Raw genomic sequence first — 17,019 nt, 5'->3', positions numbered from 1 at the left:
TTTTTTTTTTTTTTTTAACTAATCTGGAAAGTGGGTAAACATGGCTTCCTGATAATGACTACAAACAAAACAAAACAAAACAACCAGAACATAGGCATCCACTGTTTCAATGCAGTTCGACAACACCGGAACATTTCAAGTGATTCCAGTTCCTCCACATGGGGCACATGAGCCATTGGAAAGACTTCGAAGCTGTACACTCTGCTATGGTAAGGCCAACGAGAAGCATTTACTATGCTGAAAACTTCAACTGCTTTCTTGGTGAGTTGTTGAAACTGGATTTATCAGAGGTGTCTAGTTTTGATTGTAGCTTCCATTTTCAGTTTTCTAGCAACAGTTTTCCAAAAGTAAGTGTTTCAAACTCTACAATGTTTAGAGTCCATAGAATGTAAACATTGGTTTAAAAGATTATCTCAGTTGACTTGGTGTTCCTGGGGACAATTGAGTAGTTTGCATAAAAAGCCTTTAAATTACTGAAAATATTTTCTAAATGAGTTTGGACAGACTTGTAGACTTTAGATACATATACTATCTACATCTGCTTTCATCCAAGACCTTTTCAAATTGTCTACTAGTGGCCACAGAACATTGGTACATTGAAAACTTATTGATTTAAATAATGTGGGAAAAAATAACGTGGAAGTGAGGAGGTATTGTTCAGATTGTTAATTCCTAGTAATTAGTCACCAAAGCTCAAGAAGGTCTCAAATGACAGTGTCTTGGGCCAATATTGAATGAATAATGTGTTTCTCTGTATGTTTCCAGATAAATGTTTTCCAAATGCTTGTGCTAAAGAGATTTTCTTGCCTGCAAATCCATACATGGATGTAGCCTTTCTCTTAGACAATTCTCAGAATATAGCAAATGATGATTTTAAAACCATGAAAGCCTTGGTGAGCTCAGTGATTGACAACTTCGACATCGCTTCAGACCCTTTAATCTCCAAAACTGGTGATAGAATTGCCTTGTTGAGCTATTCCTCTTGGGACGGTTCCAGGAGAAAGAAGAGTACAGTAAAAACAGAGTTCGACTTTACGACTTATGACAGCCAAATCCTAATGAAAAGCCATATCCAGAGGTCCCTCCAACAGCTCGGTGGAGAAGCCACCATCGACCATGCCCTTCTGTGGACCATGGAGAAACTCTTCTCGGAAACACCCAACCTAAGAAAGCACAAGGTCATCTTTGTAGTCTCAGCTGGAGAAATTCATGGGAGAATGGAGTTCCTAAAGAAGATAGCTTTGAGGGCCAAGTGTCAAGGTTATGCCATATTTGTGATTTCTCTGGGCTCTGCACGTGAGGATGACATGGAGGAGTTAGCCAGCCACCCACAGGATCATCATTTGATACAGCTTGGGAGAATCCATAAACCAGATCTGGATTATATTGTAAAGTTCTTGAAGCCATTTGTATATTCAGTCAGAAGTAAGTTATTATCCAATTGCTTTTCTTTGTTTTAATAAGCTAGTGTCTGCTAACAGCATTAATAGCCTGATATGCCTTTGTGTTGTGTTAGATGGTGAGACGGGCATGGACGGCACATGTTCTGGTTATATGCCCGGTTTATACCATGACCATGAGTGCTGAAACCTTTGCATGGCAGAGTATCTCTCAGCCAAAACCTCAAGACTGGAAAGAACAGGGTGACTGAAAGTCTCTGAGTAGTGTGGCTCCAGGCCAATGCAATCTAGTGTCACCTGCTGGGTGGCTGCCAGTCCATAAATTGACTTGTGAAGGGGCAAATACAGAAATGTATAGAGGCATCCAGAAACATTTAAAGCAGGTTGACACGGATTGCTGCAGCATAGATGCGCATGGACCATGGGCTGTCTCATTGAGCAAGGACAAACGTATCAGTCTGCAAAGGATTAGAAGTACAGTTATCATGGGACCAGCAGTTAGCACAATGGCTATGTCACTAGACTCCCATGTAATCGACAACAGTTCGAATCCTGGACCTGGTGGCTTAAACTCATGCCAGGTATGTGTGCGTGCGTGCCCAAGATCCTCAGAGGAGAATGGAAGAGAAGGTGTTGCAGCGTGGTCATCCCTCCTAGGGGGTGACTTCTCACTTTCTGTCTCTCTGACTCTCTCTGTCTTCCTGGTGAGTGCAGGTGCCCTATAGCAAAAAACTCTCAAAAAAAAAAAAAAAAAGTACAATTACCTTGTTCTCTGCCGCAGAGGGTATGAACAAACACTGTTACAACACAGCCGTTCTCATCTAGGGGCTAATTTTGCTCCCAGGAGATATTTGGAATCATCTGGAGACATTTCTTGGTTGTTACAACTTGGGAGGGCCAATAGCAGCAAGTAGAGGCCAATTTATAGCTAACCATCCTATAGTTTACAGGAAAGACACCCTCTCCCCTGAAAAATCTAGCCTAGAATGTCAACAATACTGGGATTGAGAAGCCCTGATTCCACAGACTTAAGCTCAATCTGTCCTTTCGGGGAATCTGACAGGTGTAGAGCTATGTCCCATTGGAACCAGTCCTACCACCCTGCAGTCCCAAAGTCTCCTTGGTATTAAGTGGCTACACCAGCACTACCACAGTGCTCAAGTCTTGAAAACCCACTGTACATTGCAGGCAGGAACGGCTTTGCCCTTTTCCAGTGACTCATATTCAATTGGAGAATCCGATAACTGTCCTCTTGAAAATACTATGTTTTGTTTGTTTGAATCAAAATACCCTTGCTTGTATGATGTAAAAATGAAGAAAGAGAATACTTCCAATTAAGTTTTGATATCAACTCTCCTATTAGAGCTTTTATTTTATAGTAATCGAAAGGCACATATGTATCAATCCAATGCAGGCATAAAAAGAAAATTCATGAAATGGACTGGTTAAGACATTTTAAAACCTGTTTTCAATTGGGATTTGGCTCATCTGAGCTACTTCTCGCAAGTTATTACTTTTTCATACACACAGTATTCTTTGTGCCGTAGATTGGTAATAATGCAGCATTTTGGAAAGATGATTCAGTAATGCAAAGCTAGGTATGCGGGACTCTAAGTCACTTTATAATTATGTGGGACTAGCTTGCTTTTGACCCTCACCTGAGCAATGGTGATAAATGCATCCGATTAACTGTCTTCCTATAACCACTTCAAGGTGGGCCTCAGAAGTAAAAGACCTCTACGGATGCTTATGGAATTTTTTCCCAAGCTGCTGGCCCCGGTTCTATGAGTCTTGTGCTAAGATGTTTGCTCTTCCCACACACATGTAGGCAAGGACAGCTTCGTCACAGTGTCTGCCTGACCAATGGCAAATGTTAGATGCAATTGACCAGGAGACATGTTTTCCTTTCAGAGGAACAGAAAAAGAAATGCTCACCACAGAGTCAGAGAAATGTGAGGATGTATCCCAACTGAGTAAAAATATAGATAATTTAATGTAGGCTTCCAACAAAAATGCCAGAATCTAATAGAACTCTTAATGAATAAGAACAACGTAATGTACTATTCAATGTTGAAGAACGTGTATGCCTTTGATTTCATTGTGATATAGTATATGCATGCTTTTTTTATTTATTTTTTTTTTGGAGAGGTTTTTCACTGTAGGGCGCGTGTGCTCGCCAGACAGACAGCGAGAGACATAGAGACAGAAAGCGAGAAATCACCCCCCAGGGGGGATGGCCACGCCGCAATCCCTTCTCCTCCATTCTCCTCGGGATCTTGGGCACGCACGCACATGCGCCTGGAGTGAGTTTTAAGCCACTGGGTCTGGGACGCGAACCGCGGTCGACTATGTGGGAGTCCAGCGACATAGCCATTACGCTAACTACTGGTTCCTGTAGTATATGCATGCTTTCAAAAATCAGACTATAGTCCATAAAGACATACATCGATTTTATGTAAACCAAAAATAATAATTAAATTAAATTAATTAAGAGAAGAATCAGAGAATGTGATGAGTATAAAATCACAGACATTTTCTGAGTTCTTTTTTATGGAGTCTTGGATCATTAGGTCAAAGGCCTCCTTTGAGTAAAAACTGGTTATTTTCCTGAATGAGGGGGGAAATATGAAATATTTCTTAATATTCTACAACTTGTAGGACAACGCCGAAAGGGGGATGAAGGAATCTATTACAGAGAACAGTAAGGTAAAATCTTTTTGTGGCTCTTTTCCTCAGAGAATCAGGGTTAACTGGTGCCGAAGCACAGAAATAGCACCGTGTAGTAAAATAGCGCCTTTTCTAAGTTTGGCCCATTCAGAGCAGTCTGAGTGGAAAAGCTTCGGGAGTCAGAATAGAATGTCTCTGAGGCTATGTCGGTCTGAGTAGGTGGAAATCAGGTGCCCTTGTATCGCTATCAAGCCTAAATGAGTCGTTTGGAAAGATTTCTTTCCATGACCTTGGGAATTCTCCAGTTGGTAAAACACTGAAATCAAGTTTCGAATGCTTCTTCTAGTTCCTACTAGTTTCTGTCTTTTCCTCCAGTCAAATTTTGCTGAAAATGTTAGTGACATTTATTGCTTGAAGATTTCCACTGGGATTCTCTTTACCTAGCAAATACAAGTTCTAGTTTTAAAATCTACCTCTAGCTTCGTTCTTTCCATAGGAGGATTTAATCAGTACCCGCCACTGGTACTTGAGAACGCTTGTAGACGCCTGAGTCCAGAAGGAGAGGATGATGGAACCGGCGGTCTCCAGTGAGTGGAAAAGCCCTTTCCTTTGTAAATGGCTGCTAAGTGACCGACAGGCGTGGAACTGATCCACGTCGGGTTATGTAGCAGTCTCGAAAGTAAAGAAAGGCTCTGGGTCCGTTTCCTGCAGCCGAAGTCCCATATCAGGCATGATTTTCAGTTTGATGTCTTCATGACGTTTTGCCTTTACCTTCATGGTCTCCGCGGAAATTCTCAGATTCTCACATTGTAATTTACTCTGAAAACCGAATACGTGCGTATACACATACACTGCACCTGCCCAGGTGCTGTGCGTGTGCATGTGCCCCCACTATGTGCAGGGCTCGCTCCCTAGGCTCCTCACTTCCCTTCACTGGCAGTTTCCGCCGTGCAGTCACCGTTCTGTCGGTGTGTCCTGCTACTGCGCGGCTGTCCTTGCGTGACTGTGCTGGGAGTGACTGCCTGCCTTCTCCTTTCCTCATTCGTTCTCAGCAGTACTGTCGCCCTACTGGACGCCAACACCAGGACTGAACTCGAGTGTAAAAATGGACGCTGCATTGCATAACTAGGCATAAACTAATGTTAGACATGTTTTCTGTGACCCCATAAATAAAGCCACAGAATTCTCAATTATCTCAGAGAGCGCTTACGTTCCTAAGAATATACATAAATGTATTCGGTTGTTGGGAAAGTCATGACGTATTTTTTCATGTTTTCCTCTACAAAAACATGTCATGGCTTTCCAGACAACTCAATAGATACCATTTTAAGAGACACTGATGTCAGTGGAATACTTTTTATAGCAACGGTTGATAAACTAAGTGACTGTTTTTGTATTTTCTGTGACAATCAATAGCAATATGAGCTATAAGGTTATTCCAAACAATCTATGATTGACTTTTTTTTTAACCATTTACCTAAAATTCTGTGGAAAATAAGACTTGAGTTATTCCAAATTACTATTTCATTCACCATAAACAGATGTGGGAAAAGGGAGGATAAACTTTTTAAAAATTTTCTCATGTTTGTTGAATAATTATGAAATGAATCTCAATAAATTATTTGAATAAAATGAATTCAGATTTAATCATCCCATTTTTTCCCCAGGAATGATTAAATAACTATATTAAAGGTTGGGATGTTTCATTTGTATCTCCTAAAGTTGCCTAGATTCACCTAACACTATCCTTTTTTTTTTTCTTTTTCCTCTAGATCTGTTGCTGAGTCGCATGAAATTTCATCAGGCGAGAACAGCTTCATGGACCAGGAATTCAGTTATGGGAGAGACTCATCTTTTATTCTGAAGGACGGTGGAAGTGATCATTTGGTTTACCTCCCAAATCAAATGTTTGAGCCACAGAAATTAGTGATTAATTATGAAAAAGATCAAGAATCTGCAGAAATTGCAAGTCTCACTTCTGGTAAGGAATTAAAAAGCCATAATGAGAAATTGTAAGTAGCCAGGATTCCCATCTTTTAACACTAGAAGAGTAATAATCTAAGACTGGTGTCTAAAGCAATGTGCTATTTTTTCAAATTCAAGATGGTAGCTGCAACTTCTACTTTTATTGATATTGAATAAATAAATGGTGACAGACACCAAGAGATTGCTGATAGAAGCTCTAAGAAACGTCCCTGATAATTTCATTAAACCAAAGATTTCTCTAGAATCCCCACTTTAGAAGACCAATGTGATATATAGTAAAGTCGTATAGAAACCATCAGAGCCAAGAAGGAACTAAAATCACTTTTAAAATTAGACCTGGTCATTGCCCCAGAATCTGTGATCACGTGAGACGGTGTAAGCTTTACTTTTGTAATACCCAGAAATGATAGAACATAACCCCACACACTGCACACTATATGTTTTCATGGTAAAGCAATGACTTTTTTTTTGTTAGCCATATGCATATTTTTTATTAATTTTTTTAACATTAATATGCTATACATCATTACAGTATACAAAATGGATTTTTCATCCAAAATACACTGTCTGTTGGCTCAATCAAGCACATCAACATACGTGTTATCAACAATTTTTCATTTCTTATGCAATGACTTTTGTCAGGATTTAAAAGTTTCAAACAATCAGATACATGCAATTATATCTATCTAGTCATTAAAAAGTGTGAGTTCTAAACAGACTACTTAGTCGTTCTACCTATGTATCTGGAATCTTCCACAATGTTCGTTTCTCCAGAACACTGCATTTGAAGCATCATGTCATATGTCCCACGTGTATAGTTAAACACGCACTGTGAAAGAGAGCAGGACCGACGTCACACTGTGGTATTCATTCTTAGTGGCCTCCTTGGACACATTTTCTTTTTCTTGGGTTCATGTCTCCCTAACTATTTCTGAAATGCAATTATTTTAACTTTATCTTTAAAACAGCCATGCTTGCCTTTATAAAAACCATAATTAAGAATTTTAAAAAGTCAATCAATCATTAGTTGAAAAGTAGGCATTTTTAACTTTAAAAAGAGATAATGAAGTAAAACTGTATGTACCTATATCCATGGCATAAAGATATTTAAGTGTATAGGCTTTTTAGTTAAAACAATTTTTTAAGACAGAGATGTTTGCTCTAGAGTGTGTGTGTGCTCGCCAGAGAGACAGAGAAACAGAAAGCCAGAACTCATCCCCCCTGGGGGGATGATCATGCCGCAGTCCCTTCTCATACATCGTCCTCTTGAGATTTTGGGCACACACACACACATGCCCAGCGTGGGTTAAGCTGCTGGGTCCAGGACTCAAACTGCAGTCGACTCCATGGGAGTCCAACATGTAATGTTACGCCATCTTCTTGTCCCAGTTAAAACAATGCTTAAATTATCATGTAGGTATAGCCTAAGGAAGAGAATTTAATGTCTTTCAATCAGTGTTGTAATTTTGGATGCTCACTTCAACAATTTATGAATTACAACAGCCCTTGAGGCACAGGAATTTATTTCTGGTTTCATTTTTAAAGAAAAGAAGGTGTTTTGTCGGCATGTTATAATATCAAATTGTCCTTTGTGGTAGCTTTGTTAGAAACGGGGATTCTGAAGTCTAGTATTCAGAAGTGTGAATACTTTAAGGAAGGACAGCCATAATTATAGCTGTGTATTTTTTTTTTAAAGAAAGCAAAAGGGAGAATCTCTTCTCCCCACAACTATCACTAATGACCATTGTTCAGTGGTAAAAGAAAGATTTTTTTGACTTGGGTTTTCAACATCTGGGAATGAGATGTAGCCAGAGTAAGCTTCAATTTGGCTAAAGAAGTCATTGTTCTTACTTCTAACAAGAATTAAAAAATAAAAAGTAAATCCCATCCCACTCAATTTCTTCTGCAAGGGGTTGAGGTTGAGTGGAAGTTCCATGGAGGATTACGTCAGGATGTGATAGCCTGGAATCGGAGAGTCTCGGATCTAAGGATAATATGTGTTTTTTATCTTTTGAAATAAATCTGAGTCTCAGCTTAAGAGTTTTCTAGGGACTTTGCACCATTTGTTTCTTTTCTTTTTTTAATCATCTTTAGCCAGTTGCCAAAAACTGCTGAGAACTTTCCATATAATGTGCTGTCCTTTTGAAGGGTAAATTGTGGTTCAGATACTTTATTCAGTCACTGAGAGACGAGTTTTGATAGGTTCCAGATGTATGGCACAAATAAGAGGTTGACAACTTTCATAAGCACCTCCATGTGCTGTGTTCGTTGCTCATTTATAATGGGACTCTCACAGCTGATGGCTGATATTTCTGCCTTGAACTGAAGAGAGTCTTGGGAAAGCCAGGAACCTTCACCGTTTAAAAAATTCATAGTTCCCAGAGTCCTGTAGGCTAGCAGTGAATTGTGCATTATGAGAAGCACAGCCCTAATTGTCTCCCTACTTATGCCTCTGCTTCTTCCCATCAATTCTGGTTGGAATTGAGTTCATCATTTGTTCTATCACTTTCCTGACCCTCTCTGGTCCATGCAGCAGCCCAAGGACGACCTGTATCACAATTTTCTGGAAATCCATCATAAACACAGATTCCATCCACCCAACATTTGTCTAACAAACCACTTTTGAGATCGAAGTATAAAGAGGTTATCTAGAGATGCCAACCATCACTTTGACCACGACATCTGCAATCTAACCATCCCTTGCCAAATGCAGACTCTCCCTCCTAATTACTCACTAATGGAGTATACTTGGAATTATGTAATGAATATGGGTGATTTAATTCGATTAATTTGCAAGAATTGACCCAAAGAGAGCCTAGCACTTTCATCAAAGATGCTATTGAGGATAAGAGTCTGACTGTTATTTCCTATATCCAAAATACCTTCCAGAGAGCCTGGGATGAGTCATGCCCACAAACATGAACATACCATTTTGGCTCATTGACAGCAGGACTTCCTACATTCTGTTCTTGGGACAGTATCTTATGAGGTATACAAGCCCCTTTATCTCTGTTAAAGTACACTCTTTACTGATCCTTTTCTGAAACACAGAAAATCTACCTATAATTTACAAGCCTCCACTTTCAGATGTCCTGCCTTTTTAGGCCAAACCAATGGGAAAACTCTTTTCTTTAATTCTAAACCTTGTCTCTCACTTCCCAAACCTCATAGAATAAACCATTGTATCTGAGCATCTCAAGAAAGGTACATTTTCTTTTCTCTAGGCCTGGTCACGCATATTCATGTTTAGAAATAAACTGCAGAGTTTATTTCTGCAGAGTTGGTTATTTCTGTCAATAATAAGTTAACCAATATTTAAGGTACAGCTAGTCTACTTTCAGGATTAAAGGAGGACAGGATATTTTGTAATGAATGTTAAATACCAGTTCAAACTCAGCCTAGGGCTGCTTCCAGGACATAGAATAACTTCATTGGTGCTCTTTTGATGAATTCCTTGAGAAACAAAAAGCAACTCTTACCTCTTCGGATGAGGCTGGAGGTGTATACAAGGGAATTTGTACAAGTTTTGTTTTCCTTTCTTTGTTTTTCTAACTATAATCTTATTCTGGCCCACAAATTGGCTTTGAAAAAGGCCAACATATTTCTTTACTTTTAATCATCATAGGATAATAGAACTGGAAGAGTATTTACTGGTGCAAACTCATCTGTGGGAAATTTTATTCCACCGTGCCCCAGGGGACATATTGCAAGTCTGAGACATTGTCTCAACTGGAGGGTGCTACTGGCATCTACTGGATAGGGGTCACTCGTGCTAAACATCCTGCAATGCAAGGGGCGGCCCCTATCAAGGCAGCCTGCCTGTGTTAAGAGAAACCCTTTTGGCAGGAACCTATGTCCCAAGGTTATGGGACTAGCAGGTCATGACCTCTGCACTCTTTCTGTCATTCCCATTACAGGGATTCTGCTCACTTTTAAAAACTTATCAAATATTATCATATCTTATAATGTGTAAGTACAAAATCTCAAACTATTTAGCAAATTGAGTTATTTTAGTGTAGAATATGTTCCTCAGTTTTTCCATAGGCATCCGGTTTTGTATAGTTGCATATAGATTATATAGCCTGCTTTTTCTGTAACATTATGTCTTAACATTTTCCTTACTGCTATGAGGTTCATACTGATGTTTCTAAGTGTCTTCATAATGTTCTTTTCACTGCATGAATGTATTTAACCATTTAGTTTTGTTGAACACTTAGCTTGCTTCTATTTTTGCTGTCATATATTACTCTTGAATCTATATCTTTATTTCTGCTGAATTTAAATCTGTACTGAAATTAAATGCAATTAAGCTGGCTTCTGAGCCATCCTAGAAATATAAGCTGAATGTTTGACATTTTAGATCAGTACACATTCTGAAGAAGAGATCAGTAGTAGAATTGTGGCCGTGTCTGAATTTTAATGGCATATTTCATAAAAGTCTTTAGGAAATCACAACCATCTTGATGCTCTTGGGGGGATAAACTGAGTCTCCTGTTACTCCATTTTAAACTGTAGCCTAAGGTTGTCACATTTACAGCTAGAAGTCAAATCTACGTCAAGTTTCCTTCTCTATGTCTTGTGCAAAAATGTGTTGGAACCAATAAAGCAATATTCTGGATTGTTAGTGACACTTATTTCACATGTTTCACTTTCTAATGGAGTAAAACTCAGATACTTGAAGTAATAATTGGGTGATAGAGGTGGGGGTTGCTGATGGAGGTGGCAGTAATAACATTGGCACTTGTCATGGTTATAGTGAAGACAGTGGTGGTGAAGAGTTTTTCTGTTGCTGATAGTGATGGTAGAAATGGATAACAGAGATGGTGATGATAATGTTGGTGGTAGAGAGGATTTGATGGTGATGATGGTGATGAGGGAAAGTATGTGGATGAGGTCGTGGTGAGGAGGTGATGGCCGTGGCAGTGGAGGAGGCAGTGGTGATGAAGGGAGAGGTACGTGGGTAGGTGGTAGTGATGGTGGTGGTGAGGAGGTGATGGCTGTGGCAGTGGAGGAGGCAGTGGTGATGAAGGGAGAGGTATGTGGGTAGGTGGTGGTGATGGTGGTGGTGAGGAGGTGATGGCCGTGGCAGTGGAGGAGGCAGTGGTGGTGAAAGGAGAGGTACACGGGTAGGTGGTGTGATGGTGGTGGTGGTGAAGCAGCAGTGAGGGAAGAGTTGACGATGGTGGTTGGCTGTGGTGGTGGTGACAGTCCTCACTGAGAGCTTACTGTATGAAAGGACTCTGTTAAGCATTTACATAGATTTTTTCCCATGATTATTTATATATTATTTAATGTGACTAATGTGTGTCTGACTCCAATTCCAAGTTAAACTCTGAACTGGACTTCCTTCTAAGTTAGGAGAATTATTTAAAATAAAATAAAAACACTCAGACATTGAGCCCTATCTTTAAAAAGCTCGTAGTCGTGGCAGTGGAGGAGGCAGTGGTGATGAAGGGAGAGGTATGTGGGTAGGTGATAGTGATGGTGGTGGTGAGGAGGTGATGGCCGTGGCAGTGGAGGAGGCAGTGGTGATGAAGGGAGAGGTATGTGGGTAGGGGGTAGTGATGGTGATGGTGAGGAGGTGATGGCTGTGGCAGTGGAGGAGGCAGTGGTGATGAAGGGAGAGGTATGTGGGTAGGTGATAGTGATGGTGGTGGTGAGGAGGTGATGGCCGTGGCAGTGGAGGAGGCAGTGGTGGTGAAAGGAGAAGTACATGGTAGGTGGTGGTGATGGTGGTGGTGGTGAAGCAGCAGTGAGGGAAGAGTTGACGATGGTGGTTGGCTGTGGTGGTGGTGACAGTCCTCACTGAGAGCTTACTGTATGAAAGGACTCTGTTAAGCATTTACATAGATTTTTTCCCATGATTATTTATATATTATTTAATGTGACTAATGTGTGTCTGACTCCAATTCCAAGTTAAACTCTGAACTGGACTTCCTTCTAAGTTAGGAGAATTATTTAAAATAAAATAAAAACACTCAGACATTGAGCCCTATCTTTAAAAAGCTCGTAGTCTGAGACGTATATTCAGTGTGTACAAAAAAATGCCCAATACAAGTCATGAAGTATTTAGTTCAGTAAAACAATGCAAGTGGAATGCTTTGGGGGCCAGTATTTATTTCATACAGCACAATTGTTAAAGCATTGCATTCACGGCCTCACTTGATCATGCAACAATGCGTGAGAAATAATAGTAACCATGGAAACTATTATTTATTGAATGCATCATGGCCAGGCACAATGTAAGCACTTTATACATGATTTCATTTCACCTTTACCAAAAATATTATTATTTAGTCTCATAGATGAGGACCTATTGTAAAGGTTAAGAACCTCACAAAAAGTTACACAGCTGATGCTTGGTGAAGCCAGGATTCAAACCTGTGACCAGCTGCACAAAAATACTAACTTCTAACTATGCATGCTATGTTGCCTGGCGATACAGTTTTCTGTCTTCACACATAATGACATACATGTACCTGCCAACTCGGAAATAAGTTACATCACATTATCATTTGCCAGAGTTTAAAAATAATCTGGGTGACACAATTCTATTTTAAAATTTAATTTATTTTGGGACCAGCAGTTAGCGTAATGGCTATGTCGCTGGACTCCCATGTAGTCGACCGCGGTTCACGTCCCGGACCCGGTGGCTTAAAACTCACGCCAGGCGCGTGTGCGGGTGTGCCCAAGATCCCGAGAGGAGAATGGAGGAGAAGGGATTGCAGTGTGACCATCCCCTCTGGGGGGTGATTTCTCGCTTTCTGTCTCTATGTCTCTCTCTGTCTGTCTGGCGAGCACACACGCCCTATAGTGAAAATCTCTCAAAAAAATTAATTTATTTTAAAAAATACCCTTTATAAACTCATCCAGAGACGTGGAGCACAGAGTCACTCCATTAAAACCAAAGCGCCAGATCCAGGTGGTCTGCATACCAGGGACTGCGAGGAACACATAGTTGCTGCACCTTTCTGCACACTGTCGCTTCAGAGAGTAACGCGGTCCACAAGACTCCCTCTTGTCTAAGTACCTTTTAGAAAAGTCTAGGCCAAAAAGAGGCACATAATTCTAAGTTTTTAGGGTAAAAGATGGACTCTGTTTTAAGACAATCATTCCTGCCTGTCCAGGAAAATTAGGGGAAGAGAACAAGGAGCAAAAGAAGAGGATTTTCCTTCGGCATAAAGTCCGTGACACGTGATCGGACACACGCCTGCACCTGCCTCCCTGAGAATGGAGGAGAAGGGATTGCAGCGTGACCATCCCCTCTGGGGGGTGATTTCTCGCTTTCTGTCTCTATGTCTCTCTCTGTCTGTCTGGCGAGCACACACGCCCTATAGTGAAAATCTCTCAAAAAAATTAATTTATTTTAAAAAATACCCTTTATAAACTCATCCAGAGACGTGGAGCACAGAGTCACTCCATTAAAACCAAAGCGCCAGATCCAGGTGGTCTGCATACCAGGGACTGCGAGGAACACATAGTTGCTGCACCTTTCTGCACACTGTCGCTTCAGAGAGTAACGCGGTCCACAAGACTCCCTCTTGTCTAAGTACCTTTTAGAAAAGTCTAGGCCAAAAAGAGGCACATAATTCTAAGTTTTTAGGGTAAAAGATGGACTCTGTTTTAAGACAATCATTCCTGCCTGTCCAGGAAAATTAGGGGAAGAGAACAAGGAGCAAAAGAAGAGGATTTTCCTTCGGCATAAAGTCCGTGACACGTGATCGGACACACGCCTGCACCTGCCTCCCTGGCTGTCCCTTCTTGTGCACTTAGAGCTTGACCGCGGTCCCATCAGACGGGAAGGACCGGCCTCGGTCGGCAGTGCTAAGTGGGGAGCTCTGAAATGATTACCAGCCTCTCGAAGGGAAACATACGTGACCACAACAGAACGCGTCTTCTCGTTCCTGAGAGCATGCGTGCACCTGTGTGTGTGGGTGCCAGCTCGCCTTTTTCTTATCCGGATGTTGGTGTGTGGGATATACTGTCATGGGAAGGGTTCTCAGATGTTTGCGACTTTTCTGTTTTCTTCAACAGTTTGTATTGGTAGGGTATGCTGGGCACTGTGAAAACTTAAATTTTCCCCAGACGTTTAATTATTTCATGAAAGCGAGCGAGCAAGAAAGACGCACCCCAACAGTCCCAGGCTGTGACTCTCCCACAGCCTTGCCCCCCAGCCAGGGTCATGGGCACGCATGTAGGTACCCATCACGGACAGAGGGTCCAGCGGCCACGCCCGGTCAGCACCAGCATCGGCATCGCAGAGCTGGCTCGTCTCTCCTGCTGTGCCACCGTGGTGAGGCCTGTGCAAACAACATTTCCTTCCCCCAAACCCTGTGTGGATGTAGTTTATTATTACCATTTTTAAGGTAATGAAACTAATGCATGGAGAAGACCCTGGTGGCAGAGTTAACGTACGGCAGAGACAGCAATCCGATGGTCTGCTCTGACACTGTCCTACCAAGGCTCAAATTTCACTTAATTCGTAGCATTGCTCACATTCGGGAGGGAAGGGTCTCTACCGGCTCCCATCAGAAGGAGTAGCAAATGAGTGAGAATGGCATTCTCTTTTGTTTTTAGATTTATTTACTTTTATTTATTATTATTATTATTTTAATTTGCTATAGGGCACATGTGCTCCTTGGAGAGAGACAGAGAGAGAAAGAGAGAAAGACAGTGAGAAAGTAAGTTGTGAGGTCTGGGACTTGAACCATGGTTGGCCATGTGGGAGTCTAGTGCCTTAGCCACCACGCCACCTGCTGGCTCCGAGGATGACATTTTTCAGAGCAGGTCCCAGGACCTTTAGTGAGCCCGTCGATGTGTGCCTTACTGTTTCTGCTCCACCCCACATGTGATGGTCAGTTCTGAGGAAAGTCAGAGCTGGGTTTAAATCCTGCCTCTGCCACTCACAGGTTATCATTTATTAGCCAAGATGGTCCCTCTCCGAGCCTCGGTTTGCTCATCGGTAAGAGGAATGATGACGATCCCACCCTGCAGTGAGAGAAGACATGCGAATTGCTGAGCACAAGGTCTGAAGCAAACTGAATGATCAATCAAATGCTCAGAAAGTAGCAAAGCAAAAAGAAAACATTGCCAACCTTATGAGAAGTAATTATAAAAAACAAAAATTAACTTGAAAAATGTCAGCTACAGTTCGCGTGGACAGAATCTTGCACGTCAAGTAGCCTGAGTTGTGCATGCAGGTTGTCTGTGGAGAACACATGATCGACTTTGGCCCCTGGACACATTCTGAGATGGACCAGTGGATAATTTGTTCATGTCCTGAGATTTCCCAGGTGCCATGAAAGCCGACAGGGCTGCCTTGTGGTGTACTTAATTGCGGTCCAAATGGCGCAGGCCCTGTAGACCTTCCTGTCTCCCTACGTTGCCTTCCAATTCCCCTGAAGTTACTGGAGCATGCTTGGCATTGTAGCTTAAACCTTGGCCAAAATTAGGTTAATCTCTGAGGGCGCTTCTCTGGAAATTCAGCTGATGCCTCATTCTGTCCAAGTCTCGTCCAAAATAACACAAGCCAGCTCTTCCTCCTCTGTTATTCTGAGGAAATCTTCCAGAGTTGGAGACAGAAATTTGGCTTCGTTGACTTTCCAGGAAATACACAGCGGTGCTGTGAGCTATGGGTATATTTTACCAACACTTCTGCCAGGTTTTCTGAAAAGAAAACATTTTCTTAAGAAATATTTTCTGAAAAGAAATATTTTTTAAGGCTCCATCTCCCAAAATGAGATACATTTAGATTCAAAGTAGAAAATCCTAACTTATGTTTGACTAAATTTTAGAGTTTTCAAAGCACAGCCGTCTGTATCTGGCTTCTTTGCTTCTTTTGATAGTCCTGAGAGCAAGGAGGGAAGCCGTCCTCAGAGCTTTTGTACTGCTGTAGAAAACAGTTTCGCTGGGTACTTGGGAGAGGATTGAGGTTTTGCTCGTTTACAAAGAGAAAACGGATAGAAACAGTAATGTTTCTTGTATGCGCATGCATGAAAAAATGTTCACTAATATTGTATGCCAAACCTTCCTCTTCTACCAGAACTTTAACAAGATAGTTTTTCAAAAATGCTTTACTAAGGTGTGTTCATTGGGCTTTTAAAAGAAACAGAAAGATGTTGATAAGAAAGAGATTCGAGCCTCAGAGCAGAGGGCAGTTACTCAACGCTCACGGACTCCGAAAGCCCAGAGTCCCTGACACGCTGGCGGGGAGCTCCAGAACGTTCTTAGTGGTGCTGTTCTAGAGCTGAGGTACGTCGTTTAGTCTGCCACAAAGCAGAATGTGAAGTATCTGCTCTCGTCTGCCCTTCTGAGTTCAGTAATATTTGACCATGTGCTCAGGGACCTCCATCTTGATCAGAAATTCTAAGAGTTGGACATTGGATTTCTGGACAGAGAAATGGAGGCCCGTACATTTCAAACGCGCTCGTGAAGTGTAATTACCGTCCAGTTACTACAAATGTATCAATGCAGGGAGAGTCTGGTGTGTGAACACATATATTCAAACTGGTGACAAGCTCATAGTCCTTTCTGACAAGGGAGAGGACCTGAGACCGTTTCCAACAAGATGTTGGTTCTCACCTGTTAGAAAGGCTCAAGATGGGTTTACCTCCTAACTGAAATAACCAAAAGAAAAGAAAAAGGCAAGATTTATGAAACAACAGTTTTTAAGACATATAGACATCAGGAAATGAAAGACCATGATCTTGAAAAGACAAATGAGGTGAGCCTACGACTGTCCCAGTTTACTGCCATGAGAGAATTCCTGGGCCACAGTATCTAGAGAATGCAGACGGAGTCCTGGGGCGTCCCAGAGATAAAGACAGAGCTGAGAGTCCAGCGATACCACGGGGCTGGGAATCCCCAGCACAGAATTCCAGACAGGAGAGCGTGTGCAGAGTGCCCTGGAGGCCTGCAGAGTCACCCCCCCCCCCGGTATCCAGCAGAGCACTGAGAGCACATCATA

General features: G+C 41.7%; 1 protein-coding gene across 1 annotated transcript in view; it reads left to right on the top strand.

Moving 5' to 3' along the window:
- Positions 1-17,019, top strand: part of COL6A5 (collagen type VI alpha 5 chain) — an 84,683-nt gene that overhangs the window by 58,641 nt on the left and 9,023 nt on the right. The window contains 4 exon segments of the mRNA XM_006158515.2: positions 116-209; positions 766-1,425; positions 4,564-4,654; positions 5,840-6,048. Of these exon segments, the coding sequence (XP_006158577.1) occupies positions 116-209; positions 766-1,425; positions 4,564-4,654; positions 5,840-6,048 (1,054 nt within the window).

The sequence above is a fragment of the Tupaia chinensis genome, unplaced genomic scaffold (genome assembly GCF_000334495.1).
Source record: "Tupaia chinensis unplaced genomic scaffold, TupChi_1.0 Scaffold000601_1, whole genome shotgun sequence".
In the NCBI taxonomy this organism is placed as follows: domain Eukaryota; kingdom Metazoa; phylum Chordata; class Mammalia; order Scandentia; family Tupaiidae; genus Tupaia; species Tupaia belangeri.
This window is presented reverse-complemented; position numbering and strand designations above follow the sequence as displayed.